The 17791-nt window shown below is 35.9% G+C and overlaps 2 protein-coding genes across 2 annotated transcripts; both read right to left on the reverse strand.

Moving 5' to 3' along the window:
• Nucleotides 1-484: 484 nt before the first annotated feature.
• Nucleotides 485-3324, reverse strand: LOC119798665 (type-2 ice-structuring protein-like). The gene is made up of 10 exons (XM_038308224.1): nucleotides 3233-3324; nucleotides 3044-3138; nucleotides 2518-2559; nucleotides 2050-2079; nucleotides 1874-1909; nucleotides 1750-1785; nucleotides 1535-1644; nucleotides 1253-1387; nucleotides 851-959; nucleotides 485-712 (listed from the first exon to the last, which is right to left on the reverse strand). Exons 2-10 carry the CDS (start codon nucleotides 3102-3104, stop codon nucleotides 648-650), a joined length of 624 nt encoding a protein of 207 aa, XP_038164152.1. The 5' UTR covers nucleotides 3105-3138; nucleotides 3233-3324; the 3' UTR covers nucleotides 485-647.
• A 7017-nt stretch (nucleotides 3325-10341) lies between these two features.
• Nucleotides 10342-12115, reverse strand: LOC119798708 (ladderlectin-like). The gene is made up of 6 exons (XM_038308276.1): nucleotides 11977-12115; nucleotides 11804-11836; nucleotides 11230-11339; nucleotides 10991-11125; nucleotides 10807-10918; nucleotides 10342-10643 (listed from the first exon to the last, which is right to left on the reverse strand). The coding sequence occupies exons 1-6, from the start codon at nucleotides 12035-12037 to the stop codon at nucleotides 10561-10563; spliced, it is 534 nt and encodes a 177-aa protein (XP_038164204.1). The 5' UTR covers nucleotides 12038-12115; the 3' UTR covers nucleotides 10342-10560.
• Nucleotides 12116-17791: the final 5676 nt, after the last annotated feature.

Raw genomic sequence — 17791 nt, forward strand, 5'->3', positions numbered from 1 at the left:
AGTGAAAATGTATTTTAATTCAAGACAAGATTATCCTTTAAGTAAAAATTGTAACCAAGAATATATGGACATTCCTTTCTACATGTTGAAGTGCCTTTGCTCAGTGAATTTCTCACCTTTATTGAAGATATCTCATACAATGCTCTTTTAGGTTTCAGTAACAAACTACAAAAGTTGTGGTTAATCATCCTGTTTTTGGCTCAAGTAGTTATATACAGCATGATTATGTTTTTTTCAATATGAACTTGTATGAGGTCAATATGGGAACGTAACCACTAACTGTTAAGCTGTGAAACACTATGAAAAGGGATTGATTTGGGATTGTTGACATAAAGCCAACATATCCAGAGAAAAACCTTCCAAAAATTGCATATAAAGACAAAAAGACAACTTCTTTTAATGCTTCAGAAAATTTATTAGGAAAAAGAAGAAAAAAATACAGTTACTCTGCAGAGAAAAGCTTTGCATAAAATACTCTTTCCAGAACTCTTGCTTTTTGGCTCTTTGGTGCATGACCTCAGAGACAATCAACTTGATTTTCTTTATCTTGTCTCTTCAAACACTTAGCATTGCAGTAAAAGAGGATAGCTTAAGAAAAATAAGACCAATTAGATTTTTTCCACATAATGATTCTTCACTTTTGGTGTTTATTTCCTGACACAGACGAATGGGTATCGATAAGTGCATGGATAGTCCAACCAGCATCTGCAAGCTAAATATGGGGATTAAAAGATTGTTATTAAACCTCTTAGAGAAACTTAACATTCAGAATAACGGTTAGAATTTTTTGTTTTAGATTAATTAAGTATCACAAAAGTCTTTTTTTTCCCTGACTCTTTAAACAGATTACCTGAGTAGTTCATGACAAGACAGTTGTAGCTGGAACTTGTCCTCGGCATGCCTGAGCACCAGGAATTATACCTGAAAGGAGTCCCATCGCTCCAAAACCAGTAACGCTCCTAGAGAAGATTAGAGCAAACAACATTTAAAGCACATTATACCACATAGTATGAGGAGAAGAAAGAAGTAATTGGTACATATCTGAAATCAACAAAACCTTAGAAGATTGACAAAGAAATTGATTCTTCACATCTTTATAAACAACAGCAGGCTAAAGGTGTCTAATTTTAATTGTACATTTATTGCCTAGGTAGTTATTGGTACCTTTCTTAGGTAAAAGAGAAAAATAAAATTTTTTTAAGTTGTGCATTAATTTCAGAAAACAATACTAATAATGGGTCCTTAGACATACCTGCTGAGCATCAGAACCTCCAATCCAAGTCATTCCGTATGAACGAGTCCTGCTGTAAATATAGCTTCCTAGCCAATTATATTCAGTTGAGCTTCGTACAGATGGGAGGTTTCCACCACGTGCGACACAGTATTGCTGAAGTGGTATTGAGACACAAAAAGGAAGAAGAGGAGAAATGTTTTTAAGTACTCAAATCTTGCTGTGATTTCCTGAAGATTATTGTGAAATTTAAAGTTTACAAATCGCTTAAGAAAGTGAATTTTGTGATAGAGAGCTTGCTACCTCAGCCTGAGCCCAGGTGTAACTAGCTGCAACATAGAGGTAACAACGAGATCCATATTTTGTCCAACCGCTGGGGCAAGATGTTGCTCTCTTGACCATGTGGCTTTTCTCTGATGGAAACACAATAAAGAATGTAAAACATTAAAATATCAAGACATTTTTGCAAAAAAATGTTTATGTTGCAATTTTTCTGATGCCATTTTTCCACAACCTACCTGATTGGTCTGCATCGCTTTCAGTTTGTTCTGCTTCTGAAAGAATTGCACATATTTCAGGTAATTTATATTCTTCACTTTGGTTACTGTAACTACAGTTAGAGGGAATTAGATCCAAACTAACCCTCTGGAGCTGCATCCTCCTCCTCAGATTCATCTTCTAAAGCGGGGAAGAAAACGCTAACATTAATTCACAGTTAAATAAAGTATATGTTTTAAAATAAATATGGGAAAGATAGATTCCCTTTACTGACCAGTTTTCCTATGTCATCTTTGACAGTTTTTCTAATTTTAACTCACCTTCTGGAGCAGTTTCCTCATTATCGGGCTCTGAACAAATAAAAAATAAAGTTAAAAGAACAGTAGAACTCTTAATCATAAATCTGTAAAAGTGTGTAAATTAGCACAGATTAATTTCTTTACATATGATGTAAATGGTGTCTTTATTATTTCTTTCTTGATCATGATAATGTGTTGTGGGCTCACTTTTAGAAAATACCTTGTCAGTTTCACTTTCATCCTTGGCCGCTGTGGAATTTAAATGGCTTCATTTAAGGTGTATTTTATGTACTCAGCAATTCTATTTGATTTTTTATTCCACCCTTTTTTTTAGAACTGAAGTGATTTTATCTAGAGAGACAAGTTACTCAACTAATCACAAATTAGTTCTATTATAACACAGTTTAAGTCAACTTTTATTATATTATTATAAAACTTTCTGTATTTGATTGGATTTTAGTCTTTTATAATGATTTGTTGTACACCCACCTTTAGAAACAGCCTCTTTAGTCCCAGACTCATTCTTTGCATCTGTGGAGGGAAAATGCGGCATTATTGCAGCCAATCTTTATGCACTCAGCTCGTCTATCTGATTACAGCTGGGAACACGGAAGGAGAGCACCGACACTTAAATCTGACCTCCATTATTGGGGATCTGTAAACCTAAACATGTCACTTTGACCATGTAGAACTTTTTATATAGAAAATTTACATAGAAGAAAAAAAAAGCACAACATGGAGACTTGTCTAATTACTGTGTACTAGTATCTGCAATTCTTTAAGGATGAACTCAACATTAGTTTAACGCATCTATAATGCAAAGTCATATGTAGTGGACACATTATACATATGTTGTTTAATATGCCAATCTGTAAAAAGATCCTGGTATTAGATTAAGCATTTTAGAAGCAAATACTCTTAAATAACATTTGGATGAAAATATTGTTTTATATTTATACTTGTGATTCTATAGAAATGATTTATGTATATCATATGTCAGACATAATATACTTACCAGCTGCAAGGCTGAGGGCCAGCAGGGCACAAAGGAGGAATGACAGAGTAAGCAGCTTCATGATGGAGACAATGCAGTTGGAGAAAAATGTTCACCTCGAAAAAGGAGAAAACAGACATCAAATTGTTTACTGTAAATGAATAATTGTTGGTGTAACATAAAATGAAACAAATTTCAGAGCAGAATTACCTTCTTTCTTTTAGTGTAGTTTCAGACTTCAGCCTCAGCTTTTCTGTCTGGAAGTGGTGATCAGCTCCAAAACCAAACCTTTTTATATTGTTTCTACCAGGAACTGGCCACTAAAATGATAGCATTTCGCAAACATACAAAAAAAACTCAAACATATAGAATGACCCATGTTGGTTATAGTGTTACATGTGTGTATCACATAACATGAGTCTATAAGTTGTTTCAGTTTGACATTGTGTGTTCAAGAAGGGAGACAATTGAAGGTCACTCTTCCTTCTATGTTGTCAAAACCTTTATTTTAGTTTTATTGTGAATTAAATCTAAAATACGTATTATAATGAGTATTCTTTCAATTGTAGGAGCTGAAATCTCTGAAACAAAAACAAATCATTGCCAGGTTTATATATTTATACACTTTAGGTATTCACAACAATCAGCATAAGATTATTAAAGCCAGAGTTTAACTTTACAATATCTTTAACCTTTTCAAGAAGGGACCTGCAGACATTTCACAAGCATCAGGTCCAAGAATATACATTACAATGATGTGAAATCTTAACAAAACCTTTATATAAGTTTTAGATACAACACATATTGGTTAACTTTTGCCTTCTAAAGGCATTGATTATGGTTAAAGCTCAATTCAGTTTAGTTTAGTCAATTATGGCCATTTCATAACACATGTTATCTCAAGGTAGTTTAGAGAGATAATTCAATCAGATCATATAGAAGGATTGTTTAATCTTTATATGTTACGCAACTCATCTGATTGTCACTGACTTTGCAGCATCTGCTCCTCCTGGATAAGCTTTGTAGACAGGAAACAAACAAAGAATGGCAACATTCATTTGCTGAAGGCTGGCAACACATTTGTTTAGGCAAGATAACACATAGAAGGTTGATAGGGCAGAGATACAAATGGACATCATTGATACAAAATTAAATCACGATTTAGTGTCACTTTAAAACGCATGAAAATACATAAAGGTCATTGTAGCATCTGTATACATGAAATATATGATAAAGAGAATTAATAATGTTTGTATTTCATTTGAAAACAAAGTCTAACAGGATTGTGAATTCATCAACAACCACAGACTTTACTTGCTCAAGTAAAACAGCTGACCTACAATAAAGTACGCCTATTTGTTCAGGGAAAGTTTAGATTCCTAGAGTGTGTTTGCTTACCTGTCATATTAAACAGATACTTTACGGAAAACCAAAACCTAATATATTTACAGGGAAAATGCTCAATTTGTTTAGCGAAAAATTTATTTCTATTCAAGACAAGATTGTCCTTTAAGTTATAATTCTAAGCCCTTTTGATATCAATGTGCTCTGGTTCCTGACGCAGACCTTGTTTGGCCAGGCGACGTCTGAGCCCGCATGTCACTCATGATAATATCACTCATCATTGTATGAGGTAGGCATTTAGCATTAAGGGCCTAGCCTAAGGCCCCACATGGGCAATTTATATATATATATATATATATATATATAGGTATATATATCTATATATAGTATATGGCAGGGAGGCTCAGAATAGAGCCATTTCTGTACTTTGGCAGACTAGATATCTTTTTTTGATGCACCTTGGAAGCTACGCTGGGGAACTATTCCAGGCATGGCCTAGAGGATAACCCAGCTCATGTTTAGGGATTAAGTCTCTCGGCTGGCCAGGGAGTTCCTCAGTCTTCTCGAAGAATAGCTGGAAGAAGTCTTTTTAAGTTACATTCCCAACACTGGATGTAGGCTATACCTGGTTTTTATTTTGACAAACGATTAGTACATTTGTTGAATGTTTATCATAAATGAGTCCTACATTAATAAAGTAGCAACTGAGCTGTTGAGCTGTGAAACACTAAGCAAAGGGATTGATTCGGGATTGTTGATAAAGCCAACATGTCCAGAGAAAAACCTTCCAAAAATGGCAGATCAAGACACAAAGACAACTTCTTTTAACGCTTCAGAAACTTTATTAGGCAAAAGAAGATTCCCCACGACCCGGTCTCGGATGTAGAGATGACGGGTACGAGATATTGCAGTAACTGAGTTGCTAACTCAGCTACTGTTTCAGGGAAGTAACTGAAAACTATAAACAAGTTTTTATATACTGTTTTTAAGTTAAGTGCCCAGCACTGGATATAGGAGCATTGATGTTTTCTCATTAGTTAGTAGCTGGACCCAAAACGCTGCAGCAGAGGCAGATAGCCTATGAGTTTTTGTTTATTTATTGATAAAGGCAGTGGTAGTATAAATCCAAAAACAATCAGGCAAGGAATACGGGAACCAGAACAGAGAACATGGGAGGTGACTGACAGAAACTGATGTGGACATGAAATAAAGAAAACAATCTAGCAAAGACAAACTGCAGAGGAGGGGTATATATCCACTGGACAGGAGACTAACTGGACAAAGATTTCTGTAATGATCTAAGTGGGAACAGGTGAGCAGAGAAAGAACAAGAAAGGCAATGCGAAAGGAGGTGACACTAGGGGACAGTGACGAGTAACTGGAAATTATAATCTAAAGATAACTTTTAACAGTAACTGACAAAATAAAACTAGAACAAATATTAAGGACTGCTGAATAAGGGATAACTGTAACGCCACCAAACAGGTTAACATGTAATGAAAGGCAAATAGTTGTAAGTGAACACCAATGACCAACAAATGCTCACTTCCAAGTAAGAAAAAGTGTAAATGAGGCTTTGAAAAGAATGAAACTCCTTTAGATATGTAGTAGAGAGTGTTGGGAAAATTATGACATATTTAGTTAAACGTTCATTTAAAGCCCAGATGTTCTTCAGGTATAAATCTGAGTGTCCAAAATCTCTAATGAAACAATTGATTTAATCTTTGAAACAAGCTGGGTCACTGGCATTTATTAGGGAGTAAATTGGTTCCTTTTAGTCAGATTAGATGAACAAAAAGGAGAAATTGGAAGAGAAGTAAAAAATGGACATTTACTCACACCAGAAATTTTAGTTTCCTTTAGCAATAGTTCCATCACTTGAAAAAGTAATTATTTCTAAATAATAACTTTACAAACTGAAACATAATTCATACTACAAATAAATTGGATCAATTAATAGAAATGACTCCAATCAACAATAAACACAGTTATCAGTATATATTCTATTATAGAAGCTATGTAAGCTAACAAGAATATATTAAAAAAACTTTCTTTTAAGAGAAAATTATTATATAAACATCTTAAAAAAAAAACATATGTTATTTAATTAGAGAGTCATCTAAGATGTCTGTTTGCACTGCAAACACTGTCACTGTATAAGTTTACAGGAACTAATACAGTGACAGTGTTTACAGTGCAAACAGACATCGTATTAGTTCCAGCAAAGCAAATAATACCTTCAAGCACACTTGATGAGGTTAACGGAGCACAACAAAGAATATACAGCAAGGAGGAGCCACAACAACGGTTTGTACCAAAACCCCCATATTTATTGTCTTATCAATAAAACCCATGCTCCGCAATCAAGGGAATCAGAAAACTAAGGGGGGGCTGTGTCTTGAGTACAATAAACAGACCTCCAATATGTAGACTTTACAATAAAATACACAGGACATTTTTCCATGTAAAATGTACTTACATGAAAGAAAAATTTAATCAGGCACAGATGAAATTGTTTCCATGTCAAAAAAGAATGAACATTGCAGCATGAAAAAGGGGAGAACACTTTTCTGCAAAACTAAAACTTTTGTAAAAAAAAAAACTTTGTAATTTTATTTAACCCGACTGTCTGAAATAAATCTAAAGCATTAACATTTTTGAAAAAATGTTATTTGAGTTAGATTTAAAAATGACAGAGATCTCTTCAAGATCTATGTAGATTGCTATCAAATAAACCTGGAGAGACCCAAAAAGAGAAAAGGCTGCAATTAGAAAAAATTGACATAAAGACATGAAAGTAATCAATTGTTGGAGCTCAGACCCCGAAAGAAGTCATCAGTTATTTTAACAATTCATCAAAAATATTTATTGTTTTAATAACTTATTTTAATTAATTTTTGATAAGCTTTGTTATTCACTAAACGTATTGTTAGAGTGGCTTAGGTTATCCTGAGCTATCTCCACAGTTATGCTGCTATAACCTTAGACTGCTGGAGGACATAGGTACCACTTTTTATTATTCTTCCTTCTATTTTATTCTCCCATTCTGTAGTGTTTGTTGGTTCAGCCCCTAACTTAACGATCTCTATGTTTTTCCTGTCATAATAGCTCAATCTGTTAATCTATTCCTGTTTCACTGTGACACTATCCTGGAAAGAAATATCAAGTATTCTACTAGCTTCAACACCTTTGATTATAGATGTTCGAGTTGTGTCTGATAATTTTTTTCTTTTTACTATGACTACCTGTATGTGGTCTCTTTCATCCTCTGACGTGGTTGAACCAGCTCTGAGCTTGGATGTGTCTTTATTGGACGGGGCCACCGGAAGCTACTTAACAGTTACCTTTTGTATATCTGCTTCCTTTAGTGTATCTGCTTCCATCTCCTGCAAGCCCAGTCTGCTTCGGTATAATCCTGCCAACACTGAGCCTGGTACTGCTGGAGGTTTCTTCCTGTTAAAAGGGAGTTTTTCCTCTCTTTCACTACATGGACACTCGGTGTGGGAGACTGCTGTTGAGTCCATAGGCCTTATGCAACAACATTTTTGTATTCTAGTCTCATTTGTCTTACTTTTCCTCCATCTGTCTGCTCTTACCAACTCACCAATTGAGATTTCACAAACGTTCTTAACCCCAGTAAATTATCTTAGATTATCCGCATACAGTAAACATGATGCAATCCGTCAGCATGTAAGGGGGCACTTGTTACTGAGAAATGTACATTTGCATTGAAATACGAAGGATATATGGCATAGAAACGCATTTTGGATTTGTCCGCTCATAAGAGACTTTATCTCCACAACCTCATAGCGCACCTTAACATTTGGACACCTGTAACCAGGGCACCCTGCCTGTGGCTCAAAGTAAGAGCATGGTACCTCAACGCACTTTTATATCTATTCGTGCAGTTTAACGTAACCTCACATATTATTTTAGAGTGTTATTTTGATCTTGGGTTCTTTGTGTAATGGCTGTGGAGAACTGTTCAATAACATTTAATTAGTATAATGTTATAATGTCTGATTTTCTCCCGACCTCTCGATTCCTGATCGGGAGGTTGTTAAAATCAGTAAAGTGATAAGGAACTCCATCAGTAGGAGCAACAGAAATCTCTAAAGAAGAAAGATCAGTTTGGTTGCTTGGTTCGCTCTCAATTAACAAACTGAAATTAAGTTGCTACCCATATCAGAATAGAAGTAGGAACAAGGAGGCTCAATCCTGGTTCCACAACAGTGCTCTCACTAGTGCTTGGTTTTGTGGTTAGATCACAGCTTGAACCTCCCTAGTACTTTTTCTTAACTCCTGCACAATACTCAAGCCTTTCTAAAGAACTTTTGTGATAAATGCATCAAAGGCAGCATTGAGAACAGGACAAGTCCATCATCTAAATCCATGAGTGCTATGATGAGCTCTGAAATCTGATTGAAACTATTCAAAAAGGCCATTACAGTGTAGGTGGTCACATAATTAGCAACTATTTTCTCTTGAATTAGAAAGCCAGATAAGATATAGGTCTATGATTGACTAAGTAGTTTGGATCAAGGGAAGATTGCGTACTTAAGCCTTGATTACAGCCTACCCCTGTATTAGTGAAAGATTAATTATATCTAAAATGGAGAAGAAAATCAGAGGAAATACTTAAATAACTTTGTTAGAACTGGATCTAACTGGATCTAACATACAAGTTGAATGCCTAAATAAAGAGAATCATTTTGATAACCTTGAAAGCTAAAGTTATTCAGTGAATGAAAATATGTTTCACTGTGCATCTTATTATGTTACAGTAATGCTGTGATGTCTTTCTGCCATACATAATAAATCCATTCACTTTGCTATATTAACGAAACCCATTAATTCAACAAGAATAACTGAAATATTTTCAGTCTAAAGCAAGTTTAATCATGACAAATGTCTCAGGCTTAGCTGTCATGCATCAGTAATAGTTTAATCCAGTGGAATTAAAAGAGATGGATATCACACAGTCGTTATTTTATTTCATCTCTGCAAAGAGAGAACAAGACATCATACCGCCCTTATTACATGGCAATTAGCCCTTTTATGATCTTGCCAGAGTTTGTCTTCCTTACTTACAGTCATGGAAATGCTGAAGGTTATGTCAGAGTCAAAAAACCTCTCTACCAAAAAGGAAAAAAAAAAAAGAAAATGTCACGCTTTGGTTGGAGGTTTTTGTGAGGACCCAAATGCAGAGGCTGAGAGGCAAGGGTGAGTTCTTTGAAGGTTTAATGAAATAACACAGGTAGCAAAAACAGGAATTCAAAAATCCAGCATAAAAATTAAACACAAGCCAGAACCATGGAGACATCAAGGGAAAACAATCACAAGAAGCCAGGGTGAGACAAAGTAAGACGAGGAACCAGCAATGAGGGACTGCACAGGGAGTGTATTTATGGCTAATTGAACAAAGGCAGGACTAATGAGCTGATAAGGAGCAGGTGTGAGTAGAGCTGACGACGAAGCCAAGGGACAAGGAAACACAAGGGGGCAACAGAGGACAAGCAAAGAAAAACCTAAGAAACTTAAATAAATTTAGAACACACCAATAAAGCTAGAAAACAAAGAAAAACATGGATAAACGTGAAACTGAAAACTTAGAGAAAACCAACGGGACCAAGATCATTACAGAAAGAGTCTAAATGTTTTGAGAATTACCTCATATTATGGTCAAACACTCCCTTATAATATAAACAGCTCCCATTATCTTACAGATGTTATGGTATAAGCACTCATACATTTATATGTATACCTACATAAAAGGGAATTAATAGGAGATAGATTTTTCCCACCACAGCAAGCATGTTTTTTGTTACTTTAGCATCTTGCAGTATTTGTTTTTAAATTGCCTCTAAACCATTATTAAAAATGGCATAAAAACATGTTATATACAAACTCATATTCATAGTTAAACAATTTGAGATGAACATTTTTCTTGTGACGAAACAAAACAGACCACTCTGTTCATATTGCTCAAGTCTTTTATTTTCTACAGAATAAAGGTTTGCCAAAACTAGCTTTCAACAACAAATTCAGTAAACAGTTATAAAATGCAAAAGCCCGAAGAAATAATTGTGCTTCTGTAAATGTTGCAAGCCATTGGTTTTCATAAAATGTCCTAACAGCGATAGGGCAACAGAAATAGTTTTAAAGACTACAGTGAAGACAAATGCTTTCAGCATTCAGTTCAGAATTGATTCGCCTTTCTTGGCACAGACAGACGGTTTAGAAACATGGCACTGATAGTCGTCCCAGCACTTTTGATCTGCAAAAACAAAAAATGAAAAGAAGAGAATAAGTAAAATTAGTCCAAAATCACATAGTAGGTGACACAACCGCATAACTGGCTAATAACACAATACATTGTGAAAGTGTAACCACATCCTACTCTTAATAAGCCATTTTATATAAATTAAACATAGCCTTACTTTCATAGTTAATGCGCAGGCAGTGCTGCCTTCCATGGAAGTTATTAGGCTCTCCAGGACACCAGTTGGTAAAGTGGAAAGGAGTGCCATCGCTCCAGAACCACTGATTTTCCTGGAAACACAAATTGAATTTAATAGGAGCCAAAGTGTTTCATAGCAAACAAAAATGTGTTAAATCAAGTACCTCCTGTGCATCACTGCCTCCAATCCAGGTCTCTTTATACTCGTGACTGGCAGTCATGATCAGCCTCTGGATCTCATGGTACTCCTCTATGTCGTGAACCGATGCCAGGTTTCCCCTCATGGACTGACAGTTTTTCTACACATGGTGTTTAAATAAAGAAGTGATATATGTCTGTTATATCACACCTCAAAATTAAGAAGATAGAAATGTAATTGAATAATGCTGAGGGATTCTTTTACCTCAGCTCTAGCCCAACTCATGGGTTTTGGGATGTAGCGGAAGCAGCGATCGTTGAACGGGGTCCAACCACGAGAACACCGGGCTGACCTTTTCACCAGATCGCTCTTTGCTGAGAAAGAGCAGTTAATATGAAAACTTTAGTAAGAGTCTCTGGGTGTGAAGGTTGAAAACACTTTATGTCTTATCATTATAACTTTTAGTGTAAATGAACAACCTAAATCCTTTTTTAGAGATTTCTGAAATCTGTCGTCATAGAGATCTTCAAAATCACATTTAATTGGGCTTGGCTCTTAAGTATGTTAACTTGAAAAACGCCAGTGAAGGCACCAAATATCCAAATCAGAATATAAAAAGAACTGAAATTAATAAATTGTGTGGGATTTTTTTTTTATTTAATGTGCCTTCTTTATATTAACACATGTACATTTATATATATAAGTATTTTGTTTTTATTCTTCATTTTTTCTTCACATCATTTGTAAATCCAACTGTATTTAGTGAAGAATAAAAGCCAAGGATTGGAAATAATGTGGCTTAAGATTTTATGATAGATAATAATGTGTATCCACTGACCTGTTTTATCTTCAGACTTCACATATGGAAGAACTGGACAGAGGAAGACAATAGATTATTTTAACTGTTTTAAATAGTAAGACTTAATAGATATAACAATAAAGACCACATAATACAATAAAATAAGCAACTTTTTAGGAGGTTAATTCAATCAAAATTGTTATGCAACTCACCAAGGGCATCAGTCAAGAACACCACAGCACACATGAATGCTAAAAATTGCAAGACCCTCATTTTGCAGTGGCAGATGGTGATAGCTTAAAACAATTAGACGTTATTGAGAAGAGCTGTGCACACTGTCTGACAAGGAGGGGAAAGTTAGAATATATGTATGAAGTAGGTTCTGTTCTTCCTCTTTTTCTCTCATCTGAAACGTCACACTTAATACCAGAAATTACAAGCAACAGTGTGATCAGCAAAAAAATTTAGTCAGTTAACTTGTTTATCAATTTTAATTTTATTTTGTTTTTTTAGCTATATTAAATGTGGTGTATGATATGGCTTTCAGAGTTCAAACAGATTTATTTAGTTGCATTTATGTTCTTTAAAGAAGTGTGAATATTTGCAGATTAAAGCAGTATTGAGAAGAAGAAACTGCTCGCAGAAAACTGTTTTAATTTAAATTTGTCATAAATATCATAGTATTTGAGATTTAAAGGTTTTTGGTTGTGTTTCTCTCTCTTGACTGGCAGCCATAGCAAGTGGATTTTTTTACACCCGAGAGCAACTTTTTAACATCTCTAAAGATGAATACTTCAACTATGTCTGCAAGTACAACCCTAATTGAAAAGGAAGTGCCAGTTATGCATATTATTTGCCCAGAAAGTTCAGCAGTGTTTTGTTAATAATCGCTTATATTCCACCTTCTGCCACTGCTATCGCTGCATGTGATGTAATCAGTTCTGTGGTTGCTAAGCTACAGACACAACGGCCAAATGCATTTGTGGTAATAACTGGTGATTTTAATCACACCTAACTCTCTACTACACTTCCATCATCCCAACGGTTTGTCAGCTGTTACACCAGAGAAAACAAAACTTTGGACTTTTGTATGCAAATATCAAGGACTCCTATATCTCTGGGAAATCAGATGAGAACCTTGTTTTTCTCTGTTCTGATTATCAGCTCTTATATAAGAGACAACCTGCATTAAAAAGAACTGCAAGAAGATGGTCAGAGGAAGCTGAAGAATCCTTGTAAAGCCAGGCGTACACTGTGCGATTTTCGGGGCGTCGTGCATCGTAGTGTACGTTGAAAAAGAAGCTAAACCAATCAATTAATCTGTATTAAATTAAAATGGTCCCAGAGAGTAAACTAATAATTTTAGTAATATTTTTGATCAACAAATGCCATTGTAATCCGATATTAAAAAATAAATGACTAGTTAATGCATTTGTAACTTCTAGGCTAGCTTCTAAGTGTAGTAGAATTTATTTTTTACTACCAGGAAGTCCACAAGCCCAAATAATTTTAATAACCTCATAATTTTTTGTAACCTTTCTTATTTAAGATATGTCTTACACACGGCTAATATTTTGTTTGAATTGTATTTATTTTAAAAAATTAGCTCCAGTGCCAGTGCTGAAGAAAAGACATGTCGTCAGGTATAATAATCAAAATAATTCAGATTTTACTGCATGTGTTTGAATACAAAATAATTTCTTGTTGCAGTCTTAAAATTATTCTTTAACGTTTTAACATTGCAAAAACAGGGTTTTCCCCCTTTAGTTTTCATGTCTTTGTTAGAACATGGGGCACAAGTACTGTCCCAATTTTCCAGATTTTGCATGCTTGTAACATGCACACTCAAAACCTTTAGTATACTTTCTTTTTGTGCACACTTCATAAACGAGGGTAGGGTTTATTATGAAAACTGGGCCACTGATGTCTCTCAATCCAACACACCACCATTTTGTTAGGCCAGCTACAGGCTAAGCAATTACCATAACTATGCATTATTAGCATACATTTGGAATTGTTAAACTATAAATTTCTTTTTTGATTATTTTTTGATGGCATCCGATAAACAGAGGTGTAAATTTACTCTTGACAATATTTCTGAGGCGAGATATGTTTCAAAGATGTATTTAGTTGTTGGAATTGTGTCAAGATCTTGGCACTGATGGCTGGCTTAATTACTCATTCCATTCACCTGTCTACTCTGCCTGGTTTCTCTTCCCTGCTCATCTGATCCACCTGCTCCTCCCTTGTTTAAAGTGCCCGTATCCAGTTATCAAGCACAGTCCTCCCTTCTTCTTGTTCTTCTTGTTCTACCTAGCTAGTGATGAGAGTGTTTTATGCCTCAGACCTACTGGCAGCTGCTACTGCAGATCTGCTGCCCATTGTTTTAATAAATGCTTTTTGACTAATTCATTGTCTGTCTGGCCTTCAATAATGGGTCCTCTGTTTTGAGCCATGACAAATTGATGTTTACAGAGCTCATAGAATTGAGCTAGAAAACAACCATGATGGACGTCCATGTATTACATCTGGACATTTATAACTATTTAGTGAACACAAAATGGCTACACTTAGTAGCAGCTAAAAAAAAATCTTTAAAAATCTTTAACCATTGTTTATCCTCTTTTTTAACCAAATAATTATAGAGGGAGCCATGTGTACATTAGTTATGTTAAAGGGATGTAAATATGAAATTCATATATCAAAACAGGAGTGTTCTTTTTAGAGTTTATAATTATTTTTACGTAACATTATAAGAGACTGAAAAGCAGGTTATCCAGGTCAGTCCTCCCTCTTCCTGTCTCCTGTGTTTTTTGATGTTACATTTGACTAACTTACATAGTAGAAAAGGGGTATTCTAACTGTTCAGGTGCAAGAAAAAAAGCAAAGTACAGACATAAAAATATTGAATTTACCCTATTCCTTTTTGGTCCAAAAAAAAAAAAAAATCAGTGGTCGAACATGTGTTGTTTGATCTTTAGATAATCGGCCTCAATACGACATTTTAGCATATAACATTTGGTTTTAATCTAATTTATGCACAATATAGGGGTAGACAGTGGTAATGGCAACAAGTCTTTGCTCTGGATAGAATAACTGACTCCAAAATTGTCACCTGTTTAAAGTCTGGGTTTAATGGGAAAGAATACGCACTCAGATTTGGTGAAGGGCTTCTGCATGGTGGTGGGTGGCAAAAGATACTTTTGACCTGTTTGGGAATGGTAACCGAGTTTACTGCTGCTGATCTATTGTGTGTTTCTGTGTACATGGGTATTCTGTTGTTTATTTTTGTCCCACCTTGCTGTACGGAGACTTTCCCTAAGGGGACACAATAAAGTATTTCTGATTGTTATATCAATTTTCAGCGTTTGACTTTAATTTTTCACAGCCTGGTACACACATTTCATAGAAGCCAACAGGGAACCTTTCAGAAGTGTGATAAGAACTACTAAGACAAAAGTCAATCTCTGCTGTTCTTACTTTATGTTTTCAGAATTCTTGGCCTTTAAGAAAATATTAACCTGAAGAATAAGGAGTGCATAGTACACAATGTTTTCTCCTTGCTCTCATCAGACAGGCACTACAAAACCCTTGAATGCCATTCTTCAAGGCAGTAAAATAGTCATTCTTTGCTTTGGTGTTTAATGTATGTCATATAATGTAGGCCATGTAAAACAGAATGCATGTATGACTAGACGGATGTGTGTTCCTGTTCTCGCATTTTCAATTCATCATCAAATTTTTGCCCTGTGATACCTGCCAACCTTTCTAGGGTGTACCCAACCTTGCCTAATGCCTTAATGAGATAATTACCGCCATCATCTGACCCTGAAAGGACAAGTGGGTCTAGAAAACTGCATTCTGATGATTTATGTTCTTTCATAAACTTGAAGTCTGTAGCTTTGGACATTATTATTGACTCTAAATCAAGTTTTCAAAAAGAAAACTCACTCTCCATCTTGTTTCTAATTTTTTTTTCAGACAAAGAACAAAAGAAAATCACTTCATTGATTAGTAACTATTCATGCTCTGTTTAAGGAGAGAAAAGGGATTCTTGTTATTTACCTCAAAGTTTATGGAAGGCAGAAAGTGAGCGGGGTCATTTCAAACATTTCTGATGCAAACTTAGAAAATAGCCAGAAACTCTACTTTTTCAATTTCTGACATCAGGTCTCTGTGAACTTTGGAACTTAATGTGGTGGTACTCTTCACTGTTATGGACTGAAGTGAGGGCTGTGCTCATGGGCAAGTTTTTCTGGTTTGGAGGCAAACAGAAAGCAAGTGACACAAAGCATTAGAAGACCTTATATGCTTTTTTCATACATATAAAATGAGCATTACAACTACCTCCACTCTGGATGCAGATGAAGCATTTGAACTGAAGCTACTCTATTAGGGACAGAATTTACAAAGTAGACATGTACACTCAGTTGAACAGCAATACATACAGTAGGTCAGTTTTGCAGGACATGGTCCTATAAATGTCATAAAACCTGTTGATTTGTAAAGCAGAGCATTATAATAATGCATATAACTATAGAAATTTATGTGAATTTCTTTTTGATTTTCTGTGATACCTGCAGCCTTTGGGTTAGCCCCTTTAATGCTACAGTAACAAGATGTAACGCCAGTTGAGGCTAGGCGCCTGACTACGGCCAAGTTTGTTGGTATGGCAATCAGAAAGATTCGACTGCGGAGCCTGTGTGTGAATAAACACCATCTGACAGAAAATAAAGTGAAGTTGTTGTATTTTAATGCATACTTTTTCATATGTTTAAGTAGGTATTGAATAATAATATATTTTTTTATAAATATAGACAAAGAAAACAACAATAAAAAACAAATAAATAAACCCTGATGAGGCAAAAGAGGTTTTCTTCCTCTTATTCAAGTCCGTGGTTTTGTTTTGTTAAGGTGATTAATGATTCACCAAACAAGAGTCCAACTGGTTTAGTCCATGATCCAAGGGAAGGGAAAAGAAAAAAAAAATAATTGCATCCTACCGCAAAGCTGTAGTGATCTGGTGGTAGCTCGCCATCCTGACGTGAGACAGTGGGGGAAAAAAACCCGACCGTCGAGTGGTTGTCACAGCACACTTAATGCAATGCTTTTGGTTGTTGAAAACGCCAGCATGAGTAGCTAGCCACAGCATTAGCAGCAACAGCAACAGAGGAGGTCCGAGTTCACCTTCGACCCAAAACTTATAGTGTGCTTCCCGGTTTGACCCACCAAAATAAAATGCAGTCGATTATTTTATGCAGGTTACACTCTCCCCTCCTGATCCCATGTACGTCCTTGTACATGTACCAGGCTGGCAGCAAATGGGTGGCTGGCTGGGGTATGGGTCAATTAACTGTTGTTGTTCATCTTCTTGGAGGGCAAAAGAAAACACAGAACTCAACCCATGGAATAAAGTTCGGATGCTTTTCAATAATGGTTCGCCAGGTTTAGTATACTGCAGCCGCTCAGGTGGTTTTCTTGTGCGGCTAGAACGTCTCATGGATTGGTCCTCAGCATCCAAGGCTACTGATTCCACTGGTGAATGAGGTTCTTCAGCATGGCTAGAAATGTCTGGCTCTTGTGTTTCAGGTCCTGTATTTTCAGACTCTGGAGTACCAGGATCTGGAGAGATACTTCCTTCAACTCTGGAGGCCTCTGCAGAATTGATTTGTTCAGAGTCAATTTCTGGTTCCTCACTGTCCATTGCTAGTTGTTCCTCTTTAACAGTTGTGGATTCCCTTTCCACAGGTTTGGGTTTGCCTTTATCGCCATCAGTGTCCTCTTCTGTGACAGGTACTGGAGATTGTGTCAAGGGGACAGACTGCTCTAGCCTGGGTGCCATTCCGAACTTAGTCCCGCCCACAAGGTTTGAGGTCGGGAAGTTCGGTCTGGCCCTGCTCCATAGTAGCGCGAGTATGATCGCCCACCCTCTGGCGATCCAATCAAATTGTCAGGGCGGGCTTTATACGATGATGGACAGATGATCAACAGTAACGTAATCAACCACGTGACCAAAGCGCGCTTGGG

The sequence above is a fragment of the Cyprinodon tularosa genome, unplaced genomic scaffold (genome assembly GCF_016077235.1).
Source record: "Cyprinodon tularosa strain WSP-4 unplaced genomic scaffold, ASM1607723v1 ctg633, whole genome shotgun sequence".
Classification (NCBI taxonomy): domain Eukaryota; kingdom Metazoa; phylum Chordata; class Actinopteri; order Cyprinodontiformes; family Cyprinodontidae; genus Cyprinodon; species Cyprinodon tularosa.

Coding starts and splice junctions, on each gene's coding strand:
- LOC119798665 (XM_038308224.1), bottom strand. CDS start 3,104: ATGAAGCTGCTTACTCTGTCATTCCTCCTTTGTGCCCTGCTGGCCCTC. Junction 1,645..1,749: donor AAGCGATGCAGACCAATCAG/GTAGGTTGTGGA, acceptor TGTTTCCATCAG/AGAAAAGCCACATGGTCAAG. Junction 713..850: donor TCTTGTCATGAACTACTCAG/GTAATCTGTTTA, acceptor CCCCATATTTAG/CTTGCAGATGCTGGTTGGAC.
- LOC119798708 (XM_038308276.1), bottom strand. CDS start 12,037: ATGAGGGTCTTGCAATTTTTAGCATTCATGTGTGCTGTGGTGTTCTTG. Junction 10,919..10,990: donor GAGGCAGTGATGCACAGGAG/GTACTTGATTTA, acceptor TTGTGTTTCCAG/GAAAATCAGTGGTTCTGGAG. Junction 10,644..10,806: donor CCTGCGCATTAACTATGAAA/GTAAGGCTATGT, acceptor TTGTTTTTGCAG/ATCAAAAGTGCTGGGACGAC.